The following is a 26,198-nucleotide window of genomic DNA, read 5'->3' as shown; positions in this document are numbered from 1 at the left end:
TGCAACAGTACAAATCCATTTGTCAAAGTAAAACACTCCTATTTAGCAGTCAAACTTTAGCTAAAAGGCGTTTTTCCGTTCCAATATTATAAAATTTTAAAAACAAACAATATTTAACATTGCATAAAAATATTTTCAAAAAGCTGGGTATCTAAAATGAATGCACTCGTTCGATTTCGCCAGGAATTTCATCCCAAATACAGCACACTTTTTCGCGTTAAGATGGCTGCTGCTTTGCTAGCTTCAATCGCCTGCCCGTCTCAAGTCTTTACTCAAGCCCCTGCGCGGAACGCTTTGCGCCGGTGTCCTTTCGCATCTGTCCTAGGTCTGGGTCTTCTGTCACTGCTGAAAGGAGGTAAGGTTAGTGCATAGAAATTATCTTATTTAAAGTTCCTTCACTTAAAACCGAAATAAACGGCGTCCACGATCCCCGGTCTAACAAGTAGGAAGGTGTTTGGATTCTGTTATATTAGTGCTCTGTTTTTAACTTCAATACCGGTGTGGTTCTTCCGTAATTTCTACGGATTGCGTTAGTAACAGAATATGTTGTGATTCTATGAACTCTAGTACTTGTTTATATGTTAGCGGAGAGAGGAGGCTGGATCTAAGTTGCACCTGCTTATATGGACTCAGTGTTGAAACTATTTCTTGTGGTTCCGCGGACTGTTTTCTCAGGCAGGCAGGTACTCTGCACTCTTTACTAAGCTAATAAAATAGGTAGAGAGTGCTAAGAAACCATTTCAGTCAAACGGGGGCCCCAGGTGTAGGTAAATTCCCAAAGTGAAGACTTATTATACACCATCATACGGGGATCTGCAAACTACCCCCCCCCCCCCCCGGTGGAGAAACAATGCTTGCAAATTTTGCACTAGTGACTTTGCTTATTCCATTTAGCTCCCCCACCTGCGTGCAACTTTCTCAGATTCTAGAAGTGCCCTCTAGTCACACATTTGTCTAAATGTACGAGTTGATAGTAACTTAAAAAGCATGGCAGAACCCCCCTCTATTGTTGTCCAATACGAACCTCAAATGCAACCCCACAAAGCAGAATTAACTTGTTTTCTTAACAACTAAACAGTTCCACTCATTCAGTATCAGACAGAAAGGGTTCTTTCCACAATACATGCTTGAGCAAGATCATGGCACTTCTATATCAGCAGACATCTATCATTTAAGAAGCACGCTTTAAAGAAAGGTTAGACAGTTTATTTGCAACTGTATACAAAGTCTTCCATCATTAAGAAAACCACTTCCAATCTCCCATTCAAGTCCTCCTACACCCCACCCTCCCCAAGTTGTGCCAGGGACCTAATCACTGGTATTCTAGACATCACTCTAACCATCAACAAAGCCCCTCTCCATGCCCTAGCAAGATTTCTGAATAGCGTTTTTAAGTTTGACTGTACCATCTAACCCCTGATCATTTTACACAGGCTGCTGCTATAAGCCAAAATCTTTTCCTTGTCCTATCACATATAATGCTGTCAGATCTCTGTGTTAAAAGAGTATTCTGACACCAAATATCACCTACAATTTCAGAAAAACTAGCTCTTCTTATCCGTGTTAGTCCATTAGATATTTCATTGATTCCATTGATTCTGTCCACATGATAGATCTTCGGAAAAACTATTCCAAAATAACAACTACCATACCACCTTGCAGGTAACCTTTTAATAGGCATTATTTCCACACACATAATAAACTCCTGGAAATACAGGATCAGTTCCCCCTTTTAGTCCCCATCCTCCTAAAATTATGAAGTTGTGTTCACATTCACTAACTAACTAAAGCTCCTTTTACTTTCATACTCGCTTGTTAGCCAACACCGTGGTTCTTGTTTGTCTAATTCGGAAGAATGGAAAGCTAAGGAGGCCCTGTATGGATTCATACCTTTCACCTACAAATATTTGGAAAGAGTGTTTAACCAACTAAACTATCTTGCATGCTATTACGATTTGTTTTGACTTTGGACCACGTCTTTGCCTTTAATTTTATTAACTTCTAGTTTTCCCCTGCAACCCCAAGGGAGGTGGGGGCACCACCCTTCAGGGAGTCTGATATATCGGCGTTTCAGGGTCCTCTCCCCACTGTTGCAGGGAGTTTCCATAATTGTACGTTAGGCTACTGTTCCAGTCATCTCCATCTCTATGGAACGGGACATAATCAGGAAATACTGTCCTTCCAAAACAGCACTGCTGACATCAGCACATTTGTTAAACTAGATGACGGCCTGCCAAAGCATTGTGACACAGCGCATTGATTTGAGCGCTACTTGCGGATATTTGCACGTTACTGGATTACATCCCTTTGTGACCCTGTCTACCTTCCATCTTTATACGTCGGTACAACGGATGCCTCTACTTTGGGTGTTGACACGTGTAATTCAAGCAGCACCATGACGCGATTCAGTTTGTGCTTTTTGCTGCTGAAGTTAAAACGCCACTCCGTGCTCAGTACAGACGTGTAAGAGTGGAGCCATGCATGGCGTGGGCTTCCTCATACCCAGTGGAGATGGGCTGTCTCCTTCCACCTGCTGCAGTATTTTGTTTCTCTTACCGCCACGAAGCTTAGGCATATGTGCGCTTTACAAATAACGAACGACAATAACAAGATTATAACTTTATGCTTTATGGAGAAAGCTGCCACCTCCTGCATGTTAGGTAGGCACGTCAATCCTGCACCGAGTAACGCTACTGACACACCACTGCTGACACGCCTCTGCTGACACGCCTCTGCTGACACGCCTCTGCTGACACGCCTCTGCTGACACGCCTCTGCTGACACGCCTCTGCTGACACGCCTCTGCTGACACGCCTCTGCTGACACACCGCTGCTGACACACCGCTGCTGACACACCACTGCTGACCCGCCGCAGCTGACCCGCCGCAGCTGACCCTACGCAGCTGACCCTACGCAGCTGACCCGCCGCTTCTGACACGCCGCTTCTGACACGCCGCTGCTGACACGCCGCTGCTGCTACCACACTGCTGCGGACACACTGCTCACTGCTGCCGACACGCCGCTGCCGACACGCCGCTGCCGACACGCCGCTGCCGACACCACTGCTGCTGACACACCACTAAGACAAGGACGATATCCTTTTGATCCCAAAGTGGAGTCATGCGGGCGGGGGATAAGAAAGTGGGTGCAACTAAAAGAAGTGGAGTAGGAGGAGGCAAGAGCTCTGATGTAATGAAACAGCTAGCTCCGTAGAGCAGATGGAGGACAAGGGGTGCTACCGGGTGGACGAAGCTTTACAGAGCAGATTAAGGCTGCTCGGCCCTCATTACAGATAGTAGCAGGTGCAGGTAGAAGGGATGTTTGGCAAGGATTGTAGGGGGAGAGGACATGGGAGAGGTACACAAATAGAACAAGCACTGAAAATGCAATAGGTCTCGCCTTTGATTAAGTTAAAGCCATTTGCTTTGCTAATGGTATTGTATAGCAAAGCAAATGGCTTTTAACTTAATGAAAGTCAAGACCTATTGTATTTTTAATGCTTGTCTACCATGTTCCCTGGATCAGGTAGGATTATAAGATGTTATAATCAAACTGCCCATTCTGGCCTACGGGAACAGGTAGCCTTGCAATAGTGAAAAACGAAATTGGCTGTAATTCACTATCGGGACATGCCACACACACCAGGGCATGTCCTACCTTTCACATAAAATGCACCCTGCCCATGGGGGTTCCTTGGGCCGACCTTAGGGGTGATTAACATGTAGAAAAGGGAAGGGTTAGGGACTGGCAAGTGTGTGCACTTGCCAATTCGACATGGCAGTCTCAGACTGCACACAGGCTCTGCAATGGCAGGCCTGAGCCACATTTTACAAGCTGCTTCTGTGGGTGGCACAATCAGTGCTGCAAGCCCACCAGCAGCATTTGATCTACAGGCCCTGGGCACACATGATGCACTGTACTAGGGTCTGACAAGTAAATTAAATAGCCAATCATGGAGTCACTAATCCATTACAACAATTTACAATAGAGAGCATATGCACTTGAGCACTGATCAGCAGTGGTAAAGTGCCCAGGGTCATGAAACCCCCACCAACAGGTCAGAAAAAATACAGGAGGAAGGCAGAAAGTTCAGGAATGACCCTGCAAAAAGGGCCAAGTCCAACAGTGTAAATCTGTACATCCCGCGAGGATTTTGTAAAATCATTGAAACTATGTTTCATGTCAACCAGGGGGGAAATATGAGGTCTCGAACAACCAGAAGTGACATAATCACCTTCACCTGCAGTTGAAGGCCTCTGAGCTTAACTGGATGTGTCCTCTGCAAATGATACTGTCAATGAAAAAGAACCTCTTCCAATGACCTGCAAAGTAAGAAAAGGGATAATTACTATACAGAATCTGAAGTATAACCCTTTATACTTCTAGGGACACAAAGAAAACTGTCACAAAGCTTACTATTTAGTTTTATCTGAATCGCTGGTGCGCACAGTGAACATAAGTTGTGTTTGAAAAAAGATCACTGGAATGAAAGGCAGGTGGCAAGTAAAATGCATCTGGCTGGGTAGGGTCAAACAAACGCACTGAGTCCTGACTGCTTCCTTCTTACTCTGTTGGGAGACCAACGGTAGTGTTGAGATGCTTAGGAATGCATGTATGTCATGAAGGAATGTTGGAGCAAATGCATGCTATAGTAGACTAACGTTAGGAGTGGACGGTTGGAGGGAGAGCAGATCGGTTGTGCTTAACTGTGCTCTGCCTGGTCGCAAATAAAGTTCTTTTCAACTTTATTAAGTGTGTAGTGTACTTACTGCACATTGCTGGCGACAATCGCAACTAGGCATCCCGGGCCCTTGCATGCTGATGAGGAGTGCCAGCGCTTCCTGCCCAGGTGTGGCGGAGTCGAGTGAAGACTGCCCCAGGCCCCACTATTGCTGCTGAGGCGGAGTAGTGATCTGTGGGTGGTAGTAATGTAGCAGTGGTAGAAGCAACAGCCGCAGCTGCAGCTAGTGCACGCACAATACTGTTTGTTTGGATAGAGTTCTTGTATGCGCATGCTGTGGTGATAAGTAACAGCGGCAGCTTGTGCAAGCACAGCACTGTTTGGATTGAGCGCCTGCATGCTGCATCACTGGAGATTGCTTCCTTAACCAAAGCTGTGCCTTAGCCCTTCTTCTGGAATCTATAAGCCTTTGTTTTTATTCAAGCTGCATGTTCTTTACCAGGCACAGTTACATAGAATTATAAATCAAGAGAGAAGCTGCAGAAGAACTAATCCACTTATATATGGCTACTATGACTCCCAATATTTTGGTGAACCCATCCAAAGAGTTTTTGTGTGTACCGGGAGAACCACTAGTGCCCTGACTGCAGTGGAAGGAGTACTTCTTAAATTAAATTTCCATCATCGACCATGCTGGTTCATTATCAGTGGCAAGGAAGAAGAGGTTCTTGCTACACTCCATGGGTCTCGAAGGACATAGGATTTATAACCAACTACCTAAGAAGAAACTGTGGGATATGGAAATGTAATTAATTAAGTTATTGGACAATTGGATATGTATTTCTCCCCAAAGGTGAGCATAGGTATAACCTGTTACAAATCTTTTCTCAGGAAACAGGAAAAAAAGTGAATCGAATATGTGACAGCTTTGAAAAAACTAGCATTGGATTGTAGGTTTGGAGGGGGGGTTTACAAGATGAGTTGCTTAGAGATCAAGTTTTGATGCTTGCTCATCACCCCACTATCCAAGAAAGACTTTGGGTAAATGGTGATGGTAACTTTAAAGATGTAATGATAATTGTAAAAAAAAGCGGAATTATCACAACTTCCTTACGATGGTCGGGCTCGCTCGCTATGCTTGCTCCCCACAGGACACTGTGAACGTTTACTCTCCACCCTTTTCAAATGTCACCCGTTGCAACTGCAATGAAGTAAGTCACGATGACCTGCTAATACAGGTTCGCTGGGCTTGAGAGCATGCTTATAGGCAGTTTAAAGAAAAATAAAGGTGCATTTTACATGTAAATGGCTGAGAATTTAAAGGATGCGAGAATGAGGAAACATACTACTATGGGAGCGGTTTCCTGAGGTTGAAACCTTTTACTTAGGCCTATCGGGACAAAAGTAAAAAAACGAAAATTTGATTCTGCTTATTTAAAGTCTTAAGGATTACATTGCTTAAATCATTAGGCATAGTTTAAAATGGTGCACTCCAGCCTAGAATGAGAATACCTCTAATGAGCTTTCTTCCATTTTTACAGCCAGAGGAATTTGGAGTCTGGAGGGAGGAGGGCGGGACCCTACTGTACGGCAGAGGTAAGAGCGGAATAGAATAATGCATATTGCTACAGTGCCCCTTAGTCAGTCAGTTTGAGGGCACTTTCTGTATGTGCCATCAGCTTCTCTTCCTGGTCCGCACTCTTCTTGTTCCGGGGCAGTTTCACAGACCTGCTCTACGTTGTTCTCTTTAGTCTATTTTTTTGCAGGTGCCGACCATCACCTTTCTTCGAGATTGCATTGTGTGCTTCACTAAACAGAGCCAGTTGGTTTCACCGTCCCCACACTTTATGATGGGCCCTCAGCGTTGCTCTTAGGAATGGTCTGGCCTGTCCTCTCCTTGTCTGATGTGTTTTGCAGCTCCTCTGGTGACAGTTGCTCATCAACATCTGGTACCTCAGTCTCCGGCGTTGGCGGTGCAGCTCTGCATCTTGCTTCATGAATCCATTGAGGGTGTCCTTTGACCGTCTTCGGTCCAGTCCATCTAGAACTAAGAGAAACATCTTTAATATTTCTCACCATGGCCATGTCTCCATTGTAGCTTTAGGTGGCTTCGCCCTTATGGGGTGCAGTACTAAAGGCAAAGCATCTGGCCATTTCAGGGTTGTTGCATCAGTTGTCTTTACTAATCTATATTTTATTTTGAAGTTTATCCTCTCCCCTGGCATGAATTTTGGGGGGATGTATAATTTATATACCAGTGGGAAAAAAGCAATGGCTGATTTTGTCATGTATACCAGTACGGATCACAGAAATTCAAGATGACTTATTAGAAGAAGTTAAGGTTGCCCTAGTTTGGAAGGATGGAGTTCAAACCTTCAAGAAATAGGAGTGGAAGGATAAATGTCAGAAGGACATGACTCTTAAAAATAAAAGTGACGGAATATGTTAGGAGTGGAAAGCCTGCAAAAAATGAATTTGGAGAGTTGAAGCCGTATTGGGAAGTAAGGAATGGGTTAACTTGCAATGAATTGTCTGATGAGAGGAGGAAGATTAGTTCCCCCTAATTAATCAAGGAGGAAGATCATTTCTGTGTGTCACAAGGGACATTTAGGAATCGTGAAAACCAAGGTCACTGCTAAGGTGGCCAAGTATAGACATTGAAATAGAGAGAAAAGTTAGAGAGTGCGTCTTGTGATTGTCTGCTGATAAAACCCTTATGACTTTGAGACCTTCTATGGGTGATACTGTGTGTCTGGATTCTCCATGGGAGTGTGTGGATGTGGACAATACAGGACCAGTGGGAAGTTCTGGAAAGTATTTCATAACTCTCATGGCCATATTTTCTAAATGGCCCTATTTAAAAATCAAGATATTGGACGACACATACACTGTGCAAAAGTTCTTTGATGAAGTGTTTCTGTATGAACTCTAAAATTAAGAGAGTTACCCTCTTTAGCCAAAAGAGACAAGGTAGATCAAACAATCTAAAAAACAAATTTCCTTTCGTGCTGTACCGTAAAGTCCAATAAGTACGCACTGAAAGGTTAAAAATATTATAGTGCAGTAATCAGTTATTAATCAACATGCATCTCCCATTCAAAAATATTTATTCATGTCCATGTACAAAAGTGTTGAGATTTATTTTAAAATACAAAAAATATAAACATACTATTTAAACAATCTTGGACCATCTACCGTAGAGCCACCAGTATCTAGACCGGAATGAACTATTCAATATTATCACAATCTGTTTATCCTTCATTCATTTGTTTCAAAAAACATAATAATCATTAAGAAACATTACATTTAAAATGGGTTCTTAAGTATACTAATTCACCAAACTAAGGGGCTGATTACGATGGCGGAGTGTCCGCCACCGCCAGCCATGTGGTGGTGGGCCCTTCGCCATCAGACAGCAATTTCCCGCCGCCAAATTATGATGGCGGGGGGAGTCGTTTCAGGTCCGCGGCAGTCGCAAAGACAGCCTGCCATGCTTCCGCCACAGGCAATCATACCGATTGCCTGGGGGAGCGATCAGCAACTGTAAAATGGTGGCAGTGCCTAGCAGACACCGTCTGCCAAATTACAATGCTGGCTGTAGCAAGCCTCTCCATGTGGTGAAACCGCCATGGAAAGGCTGGCGGGGATTGGTTTTGGGGGCCCGTTTTGTTGGGGGGAGGTGGTGGTGCATTGGGGGGTACCCATGGTACCCCCCTACATTTCCCTGCACTAAGTGGCAGGCACCGCGTGTTGCCTGCCATGTAGTGTAGAGAAACTCAGTACATACATTTTTTACATTGTGGCAGGGGCTGCAGCCAGAAGCACCCGCCGCAATGGTAAAGATGCAAGATGCGACCGCCACGGTGGCAGTCTCATCGTAATTCTACATGCGGGACCGCCGCCATACAGGCGGGCAGTCCCAGGCACCACAACAATGGCGGGCGGACTCAAGTCCGCCTCCCATCGTAATGACCCCCTAAGTATTTTAAAATCTCAATATCATGTCAATCACACATTCTCATTTGAAGATAGAAAAGAAAAAAAATTCAAATATTGTCGTCGCGGCGTTTCGGCGGCACCTGGATACACTCTCCGCCTTCTTCAGGAGAAATTCACGTGCGTACGAACACTGTACATTTAACGATTAAAACTATAGGAGACCGAGTTTACAAACATTACATCAGTTCACATAGTTATCTATTATGCATTCAAACGTAATTTTTTTCCATTCTTACAAATTAATAATTTCAGTGCGCACCTTTGGCTATGTTTATTTACTATATTTATTAGTCACGTACTATTTCTCTATTTGATCTCTTCAATGATCAGGTGAGAACCTAGGTGCTCGGGTATAAGCACAGAGTTTAAATCAGTCATTAACCCCTTGCATGCTCATGACGAGCTGGACTCGTCATGGCACACAGTGCTCGTGTGCTCATGACGAATCCAGCTTGTCATGAAACATGCAATGGAAATCCCTCTGGTGCGGGCACCAGAGGGATTGCCTTTCTTGCTGAAAGAGCCTCAGGAGCTGGGGAAGAGCTTCCCCAGCTCCCGAGGCCCCCCCTGGTTTCCCTGAAAAGACGATCGGCGCGCACGTCGCGCCAATGTCATTTCAGTGAAACCGAAACTGAAATTAGCCAAGACGCTCATTTCAGTTTCACTTTCTACGTGCTCAGGGGGCTATCTCAGCCCCCTGAGCACGTACAAAGACGGGAGAGGTATCGTTGGAAAGGGGAGAATGGTACCCCAGTGGATCCCTGCTGGGGCATCGCCACAGGAGGGCGATCCCCAAGCAGGGATCCACCCACTAGACACCAGGGAGGGGGGAGCGGCCCCTTGGGCAAGGTCCTTTGCTCCCCCCAAATAATTTTGGCATCACTACGTTTTGGGCCCTTGCCTGTCGCGGGTACTTGTGCCTCCCACACGTGTGAGGAACCGTTTTTATCGGGAGACCCGGGGGAACACTGGGTGGTAGGTAATTTGTGTCAGCCCGGTGATGCCACAACTTTCCCACCCAAAAATGTGTGGAAAAAGTGATTTTTTTCACCTAAAATTGAGTTTTGCAGGGCATTCTGAGTAAGGAAACGTTGGGGGATCCACGCAAGCCATACATCTCTGGAAGCCCCCGGGTGTCTAGTTTTCAGAAATGTGTGGGTTTGTTAGGTTTCCCTAGGTGGCCACTGAGCACCGGGCCAAAAACCCAAGGGACCCTCCTTGCAAAACCAGGTCATTTTGAGATAGGCAACTTTGATGTCGCCTCAATACGTTTTAGGCCCTTGCCTGTCACGGGTACTTGGGCCTCCCACACGTGGGAGGCACCGTTTTTATCGGGAGACCCGGGAGAACACTGGGTGGTAGGAAATTTGTGTCAGCCCGGTGATGCCACAACTTTCCCACCCAAAACTTTGTGGAAAAAGTGATTTTTACAGCTAAAATTGAGGTTTGCAAAGGATTCTGGGTAAGGAAACATTGGGGGATCCATGTAAGCCATACCTCCCTGGAATCCCCCGGGTGTCTTGTTTTCCGAATTTGTGGGTTTGGTAGGTTTCCCTAGGTGGCCGCCGAGCAACGGGCCAAGAACCCAGGGTACCCCCTTTGCAAAACCAGGTCGTTTTGTGATAGGCAATTTTGATGTTGCCTCACTACGTTTTGGGCCCTTGCCTGTCGCGGGTACTTGTTCCTCCCACACGTGGGAAGCACCGTTTTTATCGGGAGACCGGGGGAACGCTGGGTGGTAGGAAATTTGTGTCAGCCCGGGGATGCCACAACTTTCACACCCAAAAATGTGTGAAAAAAGTGCATTTTTCAGCTAAAATTGAGGTTTTCAGGGGATTCTGGGTAAGGAAACGTTGGGGGATCCACGCAAGCCATACCTCCCTAGATTCCCCTGGGTGTCTCGTTTTCATAAATGTGTCGGTTTGGTAGGTTTCCCAATGTGCCGGCAGAGCTAGGGTTAAAAAACTACAGGTACGCACTTTGCCAAAAAAGGGTCATTTTTCACTGCAAATTTAGAGGTTGTGTTTTGCGGCGTTTCCTGTCGCGGGCACTAGGCCGACCCACACAACTGTGGTATCATTTTTATCGGAAGACTTAGGGTAATTCAAATTTGTAAAGCAACTGTTATTACCTATTGACTTTCGATGCATTTCTGCCTTCCAAATGAACGACATTGTGTAAAAAATGTTATTTTGAAAAATGACCGATAATTCTCATGCTAGTATGAGTATTCCCAATTTCGAAAATGTGCAAATATCTACTGTTTCTAAACTCTATAATTTGTTCCCATTTCAGAAATACATAGGTGTCTTTCATACCGATTTTTCCATGTATACATTTTCCCACAATAATTGATATATACCCGGTACATAATAAAAAGCCATTGCAAATTGCTGCTCAGTTTTTGACTCTGGGTTCGTCGGGTTCTTGGTGAACCTACAAGTCCTATATATCCCCACAACCAGAAAGGTCCAGCGGATGTAACGGTATATTGCTTTAAAAGAGCTGTCATAATTAGAAGAAGTTACAAGTGAAAACGTTGACACAAAAGGCTGTTTTTTTTCAACTAATTTTCAATTTTTCCTATATTTAACTGTTAGTTTCTATAAAGAAACCTTGATGGATCTAAACAAATGACCCCTTGCTGAATTCTGAATTTTGTCTACTTTTCTTAAATGTATAGCTTTCCAGGATCCATTATTGCTTTCATACCCATTTCTCCCATTAACCGGAAGGAGGTTGAAAGCACAAAAAATAGCAAAAATAGGCTATGTCCCAGAAAAATGCCAAAACTGTGTAAAAAATGTTGGTTTTCTGACAATAGTCTGTCATTCCCTAAAAGCTGGGAAAATGGTGATTTCAGCCCCACAAACCCTTTTTTGATACCATTTGCAGGGAAAAACCGAGACGCTTTAATTTGCAGCCCTTTTTTCCAATTTTTCCCCCCCCCAAAATTTTTTTTGCTGTATTTTGGCTAATTTCTGGGACCCCTCCAGGGGAATCAACAGACCCTGGGTACCATTACAATCCCCACGATGTTGGAAGAAAAGGACGCACATTTGGCGTGGATACCTTATGTGGTCAAAAAGTTACAGGGGCCTAAGCACGCTCTCCCCCAAATAGCCAAAAAAAAGGCTTAGCACGGGGGGGGGGGGGGGGGGGGGGGAGGGGCCTAGCAGCGAAGGGGTTAAAACATTTTTTTAAACAAAGATTTATTTCTGACCTATCTTCTTATTACAAGATTTTCCACATTCATATTGGACCTTCACTTATGTACGTGGAAAAAGCTTTTTGTTTTTTTGTGGGGTATTGATTCTAACCCAATTAGTGATCACCTAAATAGCCATAGCGATTAGAAGGTTATATACCTGTGTGGCTGCATTTGGCACTGCTCAACTGTTAATCTGGATTTTGTTTTTTTCAGTATCCAGTATTTTACCTGAAAAACATTTGACTGATTTTGTACATCTTAACAATTGAAACAACATGTATTTATTTCATAAACAAGACTTTTGGGGATTGGCTGATTATATTGCTTACGTTATCTCACAGGCCCAGTTGTTGATATTCTTAAAGTCCTTTAGTTCTGGATCACAAATAGGACACCATTTCTTAGTGTCCACCTTCCCTAGTAATAATATACACACTGGTGAGGTTGCAGTCATTCATGCATAATTTGTTACTTAATAATTGTTGAATCCCAATTCCCTTCATTTGTTCATTTCTTATTTGAGATCACCTTCCCAATGTCCTCTATTTAACTTATTTTATTTGCATTGGATGGGGGTGTCTTCTAGGTGAGCAACAATGTCTCATCAGTCTTTTTTACTTCTGTTCCCTTTGTTTTGTTTGTGTTTATATCTCCCTGGTCTTTATCAGATCCGTTGTGAGCTAAAAAATAAATAAATATAAAAATAGACAAAGAATATTCATTATAAACGTATACTATTCCTTATTATTATTATTATTATTATTATTTTTAACTCTTTTTATTAACATTTCTCAAAAGACCATAATTTACATTAATCACATGTGATTGTACATGGTGAGGTTTCGACAATACAGCAACAGTATTCACAAGAAACAGGAGACTATAAATCGTTAATGGTTCTCCGGGTAATCTACCATGCAATGACTTATTCCTTCAACAAGTGTCTTGACCCAGTTCCTCCCTTCCCCCCGGCAGCTATTGAATATCACTCACCCACCAGCATCGCTCTGTGTCGCTGCCTTGGTGCCCATACTTTCTCCCTTTTTTAACACCTCCACAACTCTTATACACGGTTTCTTCAGCCCGCTGGCACCAGTCAAGGTCCCGTTCCCATTCGTCCAATGATGGAGGCAAAGACGCTCCCCAACCCCTGGCAATGTTCCTTTTGGTGATCCCAGCTGCAAGAGCCAACCCTATTCCTACATATCTGGGCCAATCAGAGTCCCCTTTAATCATCAATAAAAGCCATTTTGCGTCCATTGGAACCGTCACCCCGGACATAGTGTCTTTAACTTTCTGCCAATACCTGGCAATCTCTGGGCATTCCCATAGGATATGTAGAAAGTTGCCTCCTGCTGGCATCCCCTGACGTACAGTGCTGTTGGGGCCCTGCCCCAGGTATATAGGTGTGTACGGGGATGATAGGTACAATGTAGTATCTTGAGTTGTACTAGTCTAAATCTGGAGCGAACTGCGATCTCTCTCGAGCTCTGTATCTCTTCCTGCCACTCCTCGTCATCTATGCTTCTCAGGTTGTTGGCCCAAGCCCCTCGCAGGGACGTCAGGGGTCTCGTATATTGTTTTTCAATTTACGGTAGATCGTAGATGTCGCCTTCTCAGGAATGGGATCAAGTAACAGTCTATCCTCCAATGGGGAGTGATCCGGGACAGGAGAGCCACTTTGGATGTGGCTCCGTAATGCATGCATTAATCTCAGGTAATGGTATCTCTGTGTCTGATTTAAATTGTATTCCTGTTGTAGATACTCAAAAGCGATGGGAGTATCCCCCCTTCATACATCACTCAATGTCTATCAATTTCTACCCTTTGAAACCCGTTAGGGCTGCCACTTCTTTTAGTGGATCGCTCACCCATAATGGAGTTCGACTGGTCAGTTTCCCCATCCAGCCGAGTAGTCTACTGGCCTCCTTCCAGCACTATACCACCTCTCCAGTATGCGCCGGCCACTCTGGGCGTTTTTTCAGAGAGTATAGGAGCGGTTCACAGTTTCCTCCCGGCATGATGGCTCTGTCTGCTCTATAGGCCGACTCCGTGATGTCTGCGTACACCCAGTCATTTATGACCAGTAGCTGCGAGGCCCAGTAGTACAGCTTGATGTCTGAAACCACTAGACCTCCATCATACGCTCACTTTTGTAGTTTATGGCACACAATTCTGGGAGACCCACCTGCCACAACAGCGTTCTAACTTCCTGTGCTATCCGCTTCAAGTTTATCGGGGGCACGGGGTATGGAGTGTTATGGAGAACATATAGGCGGCGCGGCAGCCCTGCCCATAAGCGATAGCGAAAGGGTATGCCAATGGCGGACATCAGCACTGAGTCGACCCATCTGGGGCTAGAGGTTCTCTTCCAGGAATGCCCACGTAATGTATATACCTAAATACTTAAAGCCCTCCTTCACGACTGGGGTTCTATTCCTTATTCTTGAACCGTTGGAACATAAAGGCTAATGGTCGCATCTCCGCTATATTTTTAGTAGCCCGCATCACTATTAAGAGGCCTGTGATTTTATGATACAATAAGGTATGAACATTTTTCCTACAGTTTTGACCTACTTCCTTCAAACCCTGACTCACAGTGAGTCCTTGCCTACTTAGCCATGCTTTGCTCCCTTGTCAGCCACGTTCTGCGACCCTGTTGCCCCACTAAACCACTTCTCGCAATCTCCTTCCATATGGCTGGTTGGAGATCCACTGGTCCACTTAAAATTTCTATATACTCATAATTGCGCTCCCTACCCTTAGCTGAGTTCTGCATATTATTGTTAAAGTTCATCTGTGTTTTGGTTTAGGCCACTGCGTTTATGCATTTCAGTGGAGGGAAGAGACCTGCAGAGAAAAGGAAAATGGACACGCACCCGATTTTATGAGGTGGGGAAAAAAGGAGGAGGAGGAAATTGTCCGCGAGCATTATCTTCTACTTTGCTGTTCTGAGCCAGTGTCTATAGGCTGTTGAGTGTTACATGATAGTTGGCATCTGTAAATCTCTCCTACACACAGAAATGATCACAGGAACCCCAGAGGAATTTGTGAGCACTAGGCAGCCAGAGAAGTCCCAAGTCATACGTTAGAAGTTCGCCAGCTTCTGTAATAATTAACCCGGCATCGGCACAGCCAATAGGTCTGGCATTGGCTGTCAGCCTTTTGGTTTTGTGGCTGCCTTCATTTTGTCATGGTATTTGTAAAACTATTGTTGGAGGCAGTTGGCCCCTCGACAATATAAAAAACATTGTTAAAAGCAGAAATATTTTGTGGTCTAAAAAAGCACACGTTACCATGGTAGTTACTGACACTAAAGGGAAATACTTGTGGGTAAATGTGTTCCTTGTGAAAGAGCAGAATAACGTCACTCAGTGTGTTAGCTGGAGGCTGACCAGGGCTGGACCATTGCCTCAGCTATATGTCAAGGTGGACTGAATTAAAATGTGAATGATTCAATATCAAACCAGAGGGTGAAGAGAGCTGGCTGAGAGCCCCTATGAGTAAGTTTATTAAATCTATAATTTTAGTAAAATCAAAAGGTATTGCCTAGTGTCAAACCTAAAATTGCACATGCATAGAGTTTACTGGGAAAACATCATAGGCCTGCAGAGAGGTCAACCAATATTTATGAGGCTTGGGCTCCACTATCTCATCTAATTCCATTACTACACCTGCCTGCTATTGTTATCACTCTGCTGGCTATGCACTATATGGAGTTGTCCATGGATTTACGGGGGAACGGAATTTATCACCACAGTTAATCCTGAATGGTCCTTTTGCTTTTGCATGCTTTGCCAAACCCTTTGAAATAATGTTGGATTTTTTGGTTGCATTATAAGGACTGCAAATCCCACTGTGATCTTCTAATAGTTGTGAAAACATTGAATGTCAGCATTTCATTCTGACAATTAGAAGCCCCAAATGTCTGCGGGAGGTCCTGTTTTCCTTTTACCTTCAGAGACCTGAAGAGCACGGATGGAGAGCATTATTGTTTGCAGCACTCCATGTGCAACCATCCAGCCTAGCTTCTAGCAGATCATTTCCTACTGGAGGGATGTATTTAAATAATAGATTTCAAGAACACCTTGTTCTTGATTTCAGCATGTTTTCTGGTCCCCTTGTCTTCAAACGTTTTTCGACTTGACTAGCAGTTCTTGCCAATTCAACCTGTTTTTGTCTCTGTGCTTCTGAACAGTTCCCATCCTGAGGTGGTCCTGCTGCTGCTCCTCAATCTCCTCTTCTCATGGTCCATGACGTCCGTGCTTCTGCTTCATAGCCTCTGTGTTTGTGTCCCTAGTCTACCATGCTGTTGCTCTGTGCCTCCTGTAATCTTTCCATTGCCTTTTGTCCTTTCAGAAACCTCCAGACAGATCCTACTTCTTAATTACTCTTTTCGGCCTTCTCTTTCTGTTGCTATGTCTGTACTAAGTGCATTCACTATGTCAGTTGTCATTGTGTTTAGTACTTCTGCCCTGTAAGAAAGTGGGTTATTAGTTGGGGTGGAGGATAATCCTTCACAAGTAAACAGGTTACTGTTCTTGTTGGGTCCTGTAAAGGTTTCAGTAATTTAAACCTGAGCTCAACCCCTGGTAGCTTTGCCACAAAGCAGGCAGGCTCAACTTAAGAAAATGGGTCGGGATTTAGAAATAGCAAAACAATTAAAAAGGTGGAAACACAATAGAATGAAAATCCCTCTCTAATTTATAAAAATAGAGAATATTTTAATTTAAAAAATGACCCAAAACCCCAACCATGAGGTACTCGTCTTGCTAGACGTGGACAAAGTTAGAGTTAAAGGCTGGCCGTAATGAAGCGTGGGTTGGACACCAAGGTCTGATTGATCCTGGTCAAAAAGTTACCTTCGCCCGTAGAAAGTTTTCAAGAAGGTAGAGTGATCAGTGGGACAAGGCTGCAGGGTGAATTTGAAGATGGGTTAGTAGACGACGGGTTGGCGAAGCATGCAGTCTTGGTGAATCCATTGATAAAGGTGGGGAAAATCCAGAATTTGCGCCCAGGAAGTTGTTGACTCTGATCAGATGGCCGACAAAGATTTTTACCTTTGGACTTAGACTCTTTTCTAGAATTTGATTTCTTCAATAGGGCAAGGCTGTAGCTGTAGATGGTTCGACTTCATCGGATGCCAGTTGGTGTTGGGCCCCCTGAAATGGATTTGCTGCTGCAGAGGACGAAGTAGCTGTGCTGCAGCTAAGTCAGGCCCATCGACGATACACCCTCAGTGGAATGGTTGGCATGTTGAGCCCAGCCCGCAACTTTCGTCCAGACAGACATTTAGCAAAAAGTTTCAAAGTTCCAGGTTTTAGCTTTAGGCAGAAGGAGTACACTCTGAAACCAGCCAAGGGTTCCAAGACCTCAGGAACAACACTAGCAATAGTGATCTAGTGGTCAAGGGCAGGTCCATAGAAACTGGTCAGCTGGCCTCTTCCAGGAGACTGGATTTCTTGCACCTTTGTGTTCCTGTAGCTTAATAGGTCAGCCAACTGAGCTGTGGAGTCCACTTCTTTGTCCGCCCTGGGTTAATGTGGGAGGAGGTCCAGACATTTGGGTACTCCTCATAGTTCTCAACAGCAGATGCAGTCCTTCTATCTTCCACAGGTCCAAGAGAGTTCTAAAGGGGGTACTGAGGGGTAACACATTTATGCCTGGCATTAGCTTGAGGGTGTAGGTGACTCCTGGCCTCTCCCTAACTAACAGAGAAACCATTCCCAGGGACAACCCTACCCAGTTTTGACTCTGTTCCTGTTTGCCTGGAAATAAACAATCCCACACTACACTTTTCTAACTACACCCAACATTTGGGTGCAGAGCCTTTCTTCCACTGTGCATAGCTCCTGTGCCCAACCTAGAGGTGTGATCAGGGAAATGAGCAACCCCTCCTCTGTAGTCATTCAAAGCCAGTTCTGGGAGCACCTCCTTGCCCGCTGGGATTGGTGTCTCCCATTGCTATAGGGATAATTGAAGAATAGCCCAGTTTGTCCTCCTTTAAGAGGAACAAAACATCTCCTCACACCCAAGGCCTTTTACACAGTTCTGGGAGCAAGTTTACACCTTATCAATGATCGGGCTTATCCTGGGTGACAGAAGCTTATGCAAATGGGATTCCAGAGGCTTTATGTGGGCTAAAGGCAACAAAAGTGCCTCTTAAAAAAATTAAATTGTTGCAAATCTTATTTTACTAATAGATTGGATTTGTAATAAATATTTTAAACAGTTCAAGAGTCAACTTTTTTTTATCTGGTTCCGAGGTGGAGATAACTTTAATAAAGTATACCAGTGCTTTCTCAAGGATTAGCTAACCCTGCAGATTTGAAATATCTTTTATGGCATTGCCACTGTAAGGGCATGTTTAACACTAAACCTTTACAAGTCTTTCTTAAAATGTTATGCACCCTGCCTTATGGGCATTCAAGGCTTACTTGGGGGTTGGGTGGGACTTTTTATATTTGAAAGAATGGTATAGGCCTGTCAAAAGAGGTCTAGTTGGACAGGTCGAATTTGCTGTTTAAACCTGCTCAGCAAGACTACGGATGGCAGGCCTGCAGTCCTGTTTTGCATTGTCACTTTAGTGGTGGCACAATTTGTGTGGCAGCCTACTAGTGTCATTTAATTTACAGGCCCTATGTAAACTTTGTACCGTATAGTAGGAACTTGTAGGTAAAATTAAATATAAATATCCGATTGGCCGCACTCTGCTAGTCCGATCAGCGTGTTGCCCCAAAGAATTGTGGTCCATGAAGTAGCGTCGGCGGGTACGCCTATGCCAAAAGTTTAAATTGAAAATGAGTGTCGCGTTAGCCATCCCTGGACACGTGTTTCGAGGTAGTTGCCTCTCATCAGCAGGGAGTAGGTATGTGTGTGGGGTTGCTGCGTAGGCTGCCAAAAAATATTCTCAGGTAAAGTACCACTCAAGGTGCGTAGCCATGGGCTCGTCAGCCCCACCGGCTCAAGGGAGCCTGAATATAAACAAAAATCCGATTGGCCGCACTCTGCTAGTCCTATCAGCGTGTTGCCCCAAAGAATTGTGGTCCATGAAGTAGCGTTGGCGGGTACGCCTATGCCAAAAGTTTAAAATGAAAATGAGTGTCGCGTTAAAATTCCTTCTGGGGTTGCTGGAAAGGCTGCCATAGTCTCTCAGGTCTCAGTACCTCTCTCTGGCGCACAGGTGCATCGCCAAGAGCTCGTCAGCTCAGTGGCTCAAGGGAGCCTTTTTAAACAAATGGGGAATGGGAGCACACTGCCTCACCTCCCAGCACAGTTCGCCCCTTAGCATTGTGGTAAATGCAGTTCACAGTGATTTCTTACTTGGATTTTAGCTGTAGTGGTTCACCAAAGTTGGTGCAGGTTAGTGCTGTGAATCTCTAGACACATGTGTTTCTGGATATTATCCGTCTTCAGTAGAGATAAAAAACGAAAATTCCTTCTGGGGTTGCTGGAAAGGCTGCCTACTCCCTGCTGACGAGAGGCAACTACCTCGAAACACGTGTCCAGGGATGGCTAACGCAACACTTACTTTCACTCAAGACTTGGGCAGAGGCGTACCCACCGACGCTGACTACATGGACCACGACGCTTTGGGGTAACACGCTGGTAGGACGAGCAGAGTGCGGCCAATTAGACTTTTGTTAATGTTCAGGCTCCCTCGAGCCGGTGGAGCTGACGAGCTCATGAATACGCACCTGCGCGCCTCGAGGGGTACTTCCCCTGAGAGAACTTATTTTGGCAGCCTACGCAGCAACCCTATACACTCACCTACTCCCTGCTGACGAGAGGCAACTACCTCGAAACACGTGTCCAGGGATGGCTAATGTAACACATACTTTCACTCAAGACTTGGGCAGAGGCGTACCCGCCGACGCTGACTACATGGACCACAACGCTTTGGGGTAACACGCTGGTAGGACGAGCAGAGTGCGGCCAATTCGACTTTTGTTAATATTCAGGCTCACTCGAGCCGGTGGAGCTGACGAGCTCATGGATACGCACCTGCGCGCCATGAGGGGTACTTCACCTGAGAGAACTTATTTTGGCAGCCTACGCAGCAACCCTATACACTCACCTACTCCCTGCTGACAAGAGGCAACTACCTCGAAACACGTGTCCAGGGATGGCTAACGCAACACATACTTTCACTCAAGACTTGGGCAGAGGCGTACCCGCCGACGCGGACTACATGGACCACAACGCTTTGGGGTAACACGCTGGTAGGACGAGCAGAGTGCGGCCAATTAGACTTTTGTTAATGTTCAGGCTCCCTCGAGCCGGTGGAGCTGACGAGCTCATGGATACGCACCTGCGTGCCTCGAGGGGTACTTCCCCTGAGAGAACTTATTTTGGCAGCCTACGCAGCAACCCTATACACTCACCTACTCCCTGCTGACGATAGGCAACTACCTCGAAACACGTGTCCAGGGATGGCTAACGCAACACATACTTTCACTCAAGACTTGGGCAGAGGGGTACCCGCCGACGCGGACTACATGGACCACAACGCTTTGGGGTAACACGCTGGTAGGACGAGCAGAGTGCGGCCAATTAGACTTTTGTAAAATTAAATATGCTAATTAAATGTATACCGGCTGTAAGAATCTTTAGGAGTCCGAGCACTGTGCACTGTTCAACAGTTTCACAATATGCAGAGTCAAAACGCCAGTAGAAAAATCAAGCAAAAATAGGGGGTCCATACCAAAAGAGATATTTTATACTACTTCATTTTGAGTTTAGCTCAGAGTAACTTAAGCAGTATTCCACTTGAATGTGTCTAATATTCTATTTGAATTCCTGTTAGCACTACCTTTAGGTAGTACACCAGTTCACAGTATGTGTATTATTTCATTCCCAGTGCTTTTAGTTTCCACTGTTGGCTGAAGCCGTTTCTGTTCAGGTCCTTCCCTCATTAGATCTTTTTGTTCTGGGGTTGACTGCTCGGTTTTCTCGTAGTCTGTTTTAGCCCCTTCCTTTTTTCCCCATCCCTGCATGTTTTCTCCTGAGTCTTTTTCCTTAACAATTCACTGGTCTCTGTGTTAGGAAGCAGTCAATTCCATGTTCCTGCTGAACACTTATTGCCTTTTGTTTTGCATTTTATTGTTTATTTGTGTGTGTTTGAGTGTCCAAATACAAAGGTCTGCCACTGCTGATGTCTGTAATAGCCACTTTTAAACATTGTTGCATCTTGGCTGACAAATCCTGAGACTAATTGTTGAACCCTAGTTTTGAACATAACGTTGTCTGCCTTGCTAGTAATTCCATGCCCTTTTCTTTTTGCTCTTTTGGTTGGCAATGTGAAGAATAGCATTAATATTGCATGTATGTTGTGAAATTAGCATAGTCCAGGCACCTAATACATTTCCTTTTTTCTGTTTACATAACTCCAGTAGCAAACACCTCTTCAGCCCAGGATTTAGTTATCAGAGATTACCGAGCTAGTGTTGTTCCAAAACGCATTCTTAAATCCTGGTACATTTTCAGAGCATGCATGACCATATCCCTAGCTCAGTTACAGCTGCCCTTTCAATGTTCAAATGGAACATAAAGTCTGTACTGAGTAATACTGCAGTCTTCTTAAATAGGAAACACTTGTCGCTCCCTTTCTCAAAATATCTTTACTTGTCTACTCTTAAGCAGAATGTATCCAATACTTTGACTACAACTCTTAAACACTGTGCCATACCCTACCATTCTGTGCCAAATGTTGCCCTTTTCAGAAAAAACATTATATTAGCAGTTCAGCATAAAGAAATAGGTAATGCACTCACAGCAGTATCAAAACGGAAGACTATAATCAAGTCACTCCCCACCCCCTCTGCGGGAGCAGTCCTTATATGCAGGCTTATAAATTGGGTTTCTCACCTTTTTAAGGTGGGAAGGCTGAAGCACTGTGTTCACTCGTGCGCTCCACCAAGTGGAAGGTCATAAACTTCTAAACAAATCCACTTCAGTTAAACCTCCAGAAGAAGAGGGTAAACCAAACATTAGCTTGCCAACACTCTTTGTAATACATGCAATAATAGAAGCAGCACATTAAGACTATTCCAACAGCTGCAGGGATTGCCGGGAGGAAGAAAGAGAAAAGCATTGTGGAAAGGAGTCATCAATATGACTTTATTTTCTGGGGAAATGACCAGGCTGTCACTTCCTCTGTTTACACAAACAATTTCCCATCTAGTGATAACTTGAGCTTGACTGTTTGGCACATCTTGGATTGAACACCAATACCAAGGTCAAGCAGAGCCCTTTCAGTTGTCCTGGATCTTTTTCCTGTGGTGCACAGGCGCCAGCAAAACATCAGGAATAAACAGGAGCCTGTGTCCCCTGAAGGAGACTGTCTTGGGAAATAATGGTGAATGGGGACCCTGAGTCGGCTGCAAGTTGCACAGTAATACCACCAAGGGAAACTAGGCATAATGGTTTAAAGGAGGAACCATCAGTAATGTTAAGTATCACTTTTTTTACACAAGCAACTTTACCTTTAGACTTTTTCCTGCATTTTCTTTTGCAAACCCTGGCAAAATGCCCGATGATCCCACATTCCAGGCACTTTGCAGCTTTTGCAGGACATTTCTCATATCTAGCAGAGTGTGAGAGATTACCACATCTGTAATATACCAAATTACCAATTTTTGTTTGCTCGACATTTTCTCCTTTCTTTTTGTCAAGTTTAAAATCACGGTTCACCTTATGCCCTGATTTAATTTCCAAACATCTTTCCCACCACTTCTGAGTCCTTCTTATGAGAAAGGGTGGCTTTTGCACAATGCTCAGAAAGCTCAGCCTTTTTTACCATTGCCACAATATCCTTCAGACACCCATAATCTATCTTGCATGGTTTTGTTTTTCGTGTATATGACCACTTGGTCATGGATGAACTCGTCATACAGTTGTGCAAATCTCGCACATTTTTTTAAGGCTGAAACATACTCTTCAATGTTCTCATGTTTTTCTAGTTTTCTATGAAAGAAATTGTGTCTGGGGACAGCGATGCACACTGAAGGAGAGAAGTGATCATCAAGATCCAAATAGCAGCTTTAAAAACATCAATATTACCCCCAATTCTCTCATGCTTTGATAATTAATTGTAAACACGCAAACCTTCAGGACCTAAACAATACATAAGAATACTTTTTTCCATTTCTGGAGCTAAATTTCCACTGATGTCTTCCAGGTTGGCAATATAATTAAGAAAATACTCTTTCAGGCAACCAAATACACTTCAGGCAACCAAAGGCTCTCCAGGTATGGTAAAAATGTCTTTGGGGAATTGATGTGCATTGAAGAAGAATTGAAATCACCCACTGCTGTGCTGGTGCCACTAGTAGACATGACTTGTGCAGAAAGAAAAGTTTTCTGGGGGAAATATGCAGAAAGTACCTCCAAGCGATCAAAATGGTGTAATCGCAATACGTATAGCATTTGAATTTTACTGAAAATGTAGACCAAGTCAGCCAAAAGTAAAGTATTGAAAAATAATTGCCCTTCAGACACGCATTGTACTGGAGAAGTATAGCTTCACATACCATTGTGCTCAACAAAGCACACATAGCGCTGCACGCACCTATTCCTGCGAAGGTCAGCAGACTAGTTGCTGATGCTCACGGGGACGCGACCAATCGGCCTAAATTTCACCGATGGCGCTTCCTCGGTTGGCACTTCACTCTCAGCGTTAGCTCTCTGCGAGTGAGGAACTGCGTGTTTTACTACTTATTTTTTAAAAAAGATAAAAGGAATCATTCGTTTTTGATATTTTGCTGCTGTTTAGTGCAGGTTTGACGTTGGGTGCTGATTTTCAGTGGGAGGGGGCCCGAGCTGTGTTTAATGTTCGAGGGAACTGCCTGGTGTACTTTTTTAGGTCAGCAGTCTAGTTGCTGATGCTCACGGGGACGCGACCAATCGGCTTAAATTTTGCAGATGACGCTTCCTCGGTTGGCACTTCACTTAGCTCTCTGCGAGTGAGGAACTGCGTGTTTTACTACTTATTTTTAAAAAAAGATAAAAGGAATCATTTGTTTTTAATATTTTGCTGCTGTTTAGTGTAGGTTAAACATTGGGTGCTGACTTTCATAGGGAGGGGGCCCGAGCTGTGTTTTAATGTTCGAGGGAACTGCCTGGTGTACTTTTTTAGGTCAGCAGTCTAGTTTCTGATGCTCACGGGGACGCGACCAATTGGCTTAAATTTTGCCGATGACGCTTCCGCGCAGCAGGCGCGCCTGCGGCACGCCAAAGGCAAGCCCGTCTGCACCCGTCTGCGCCTGTCCGCACCAGGACGGGACCAGGGACCAGACCCCCTGCCATACTCCCCCCCCCCCCCCCCCCCCCCCCCCTATGTATATTCGAGGGAACAGCTTCTTAAGTTTGGAGGTATGCCTCTGAGAGAGTGTCTCCAGCATATGTTCGTTACCTAAACATGCGACGGAGATATATTCACTCATTGAGGAAAACTGCCCTGACATTCTATTTCTCACCGAAACGTGGCTCACTAGGGAGTCTAATTTTGAGATTGCGTGCGCCTTACCCCCTAATTATGTAATTACGAGACCTGATCGAGAGGGTGGTTGAGGCGGGGGCGTTGCCATTATTTATAAGGATATCTTTAGCTGTAGGTCTACCATTAACCCGGTACCGCACTGTGAAAGTTTAGCCTTTTCAATTAGTTTCTCCCTTATTAATACGTTTTCTGGAATTTTAATCTACCGTCCTCCTGGAGCATCATCTAACTTTTGTAGTGAGCTTCCAGATATAGTTGCAAATTTGTCGAGTCCCCTCTCTAACTTTTCTATTATGGGTGATTTTAATCTCCATTTTGATGAACCCGCCTCCAATGTCATTCAGGAGCTCACTGACGGCCTGGACACTTTCCAACTTAAACAAAAAGTGCCTTGCCCCACCCATGTTCATGGGCATTTGCTCGATCCTGTTTTTTCAAATTTACAACATCTTATAGTAACGGACCTTACTCCAATCCCTTGGTCCGATCATTTTGTATTATCTATGACATTGACACTGGCTGTGCCACTGTTGCCACGTATAAATATTAAGAAATATAGTCGCGTTTTGTCTCAACTACCCTTGGGAAAGTTCATTGCCGAACTAAATAAAGCAGTACCTCTACCCCAGGCCAATGCTATTACTGCCTATGATAATTATAATAGCTGGATTGAATCTACTTTGGACTCAGTGCTTCCTAGGAAGGTATTCTATCATCGTATGGGAATCAACAAAAAGCCCTGGTATTCCCAGGCTTTGAGGCATTTGAAACAATCATGCAAAAAACTAGAAAGAAGCTGGAGAAGGGATTACTCTGTGGGTAAAAAAGTTAAATATAGGGAAGCAATTAAATTGTACGAAAATGAAATTAAGAAAGCTCAATCGAGCTTTTACTATGGAAAGATCATCCTGGCTGCTAATTCTTCTTGTGAGAGCTTTAACATCACAAAGTCCCTTCCACCCCTTTGAGTCCTCTTCCGGCTTCTGATAACGCCCAGCAGAGGTGTGACGAAATTTCAGAATACTTTTCCTCTAAAGTCCAAAAGATATATAACACATTTTTAAATGTTAATCTTTCGGGGGTCACTGTGACTATGGATATGCAAACTCTGCTGAGTGAGTTTCCTCCTCTTTCCTTATCCTCTACGCAGGAACTTCTCAAGCAGTTGAAATCAGGCTCCCCTTCCAATCCGGCACCGCCGTCTATCCTGAATCTGATATCTGACATAGTCTCTCCGGTCATACGGGATGTGATAAACTCCTCCCTGGGTAGTGGAGTGGTTCCTCCTTTTTGGAAACAGGCCAGGGTCAAGGCATTATTGAAAAAGACTAATCTTGACCCAGAGGACTGGGCGAACTATCGGCCTATCTCCTTGTTGCCAGGTATCAGCAAATTGGCAGTAAAACATGTCAATACTGCCCTGTCCTCACTTATTGAAAACAATAAGTGCCTGCATCCCTCCCAGACAGGTTTTAGATGCCATCAGGGAACTGAGACCGCACTCCTAGTTGTGATTGAGGAGACTAGGAAGATCTTGGACGTCGGAGGCTGCGCGGCTCTAATATTATTGGTTCTTAGCGCAGCCTTCGTCACCGTCAATCATCAACTTATGATTCAGAGACTTAAGCAGGTGGGCGTAGAGGGAGTGGTGCTTCGCTGGTTTCAGTCCTTTCTGGAGAGTCGCTCTTTTTGTGTCTTTGAGGGCGGAGCTGCATCGGAGCATATTCCTTTGCAGTGTGGAGTTCCCCAGGGATCATCTCTTAGCCCTACCATGTTTAATATCTACATGAGATCTTTAGCTGAATTAG

The 26,198-nt window shown here is 44.5% G+C and overlaps 1 protein-coding gene across 4 annotated transcripts in view; it reads left to right on the top strand.

The window, feature by feature from the left end:
* Positions 1 to 26,198, top strand: part of NDUFB1 (NADH:ubiquinone oxidoreductase subunit B1) — a 38,387-nt gene that overhangs the window by 744 nt on the left and 11,445 nt on the right. Inside the window, exons 2-3 of one of the 4 annotated variants that reach the window (XR_014968846.1) lie at positions 184 to 355; positions 6,223 to 6,277. Coding sequence is in view for 1 of the 4 variants with exons in the window: in XM_085626509.1 (XP_085482635.1) it covers positions 223 to 355 (133 nt within the window). In the remaining 3 variants the exon portion in view is untranslated. Of the gene's footprint in view, positions 1 to 183; positions 361 to 6,222; positions 6,278 to 26,198 lie in introns of those variants that run through there. The other 3 variants (XM_085626510.1, XM_085626509.1, XM_085626511.1) reach the window with 3 other exon arrangements.

Source organism: Triturus cristatus, chromosome 9 (assembly GCF_964204655.1).
Source record: "Triturus cristatus chromosome 9, aTriCri1.1, whole genome shotgun sequence".
NCBI classification, from domain to species: Eukaryota; Metazoa; Chordata; class Amphibia; order Caudata; family Salamandridae; genus Triturus; species Triturus cristatus.
Note: the sequence above shows the minus strand (reverse complement) of the source record. Positions and strands in the feature narration are given on the sequence as shown.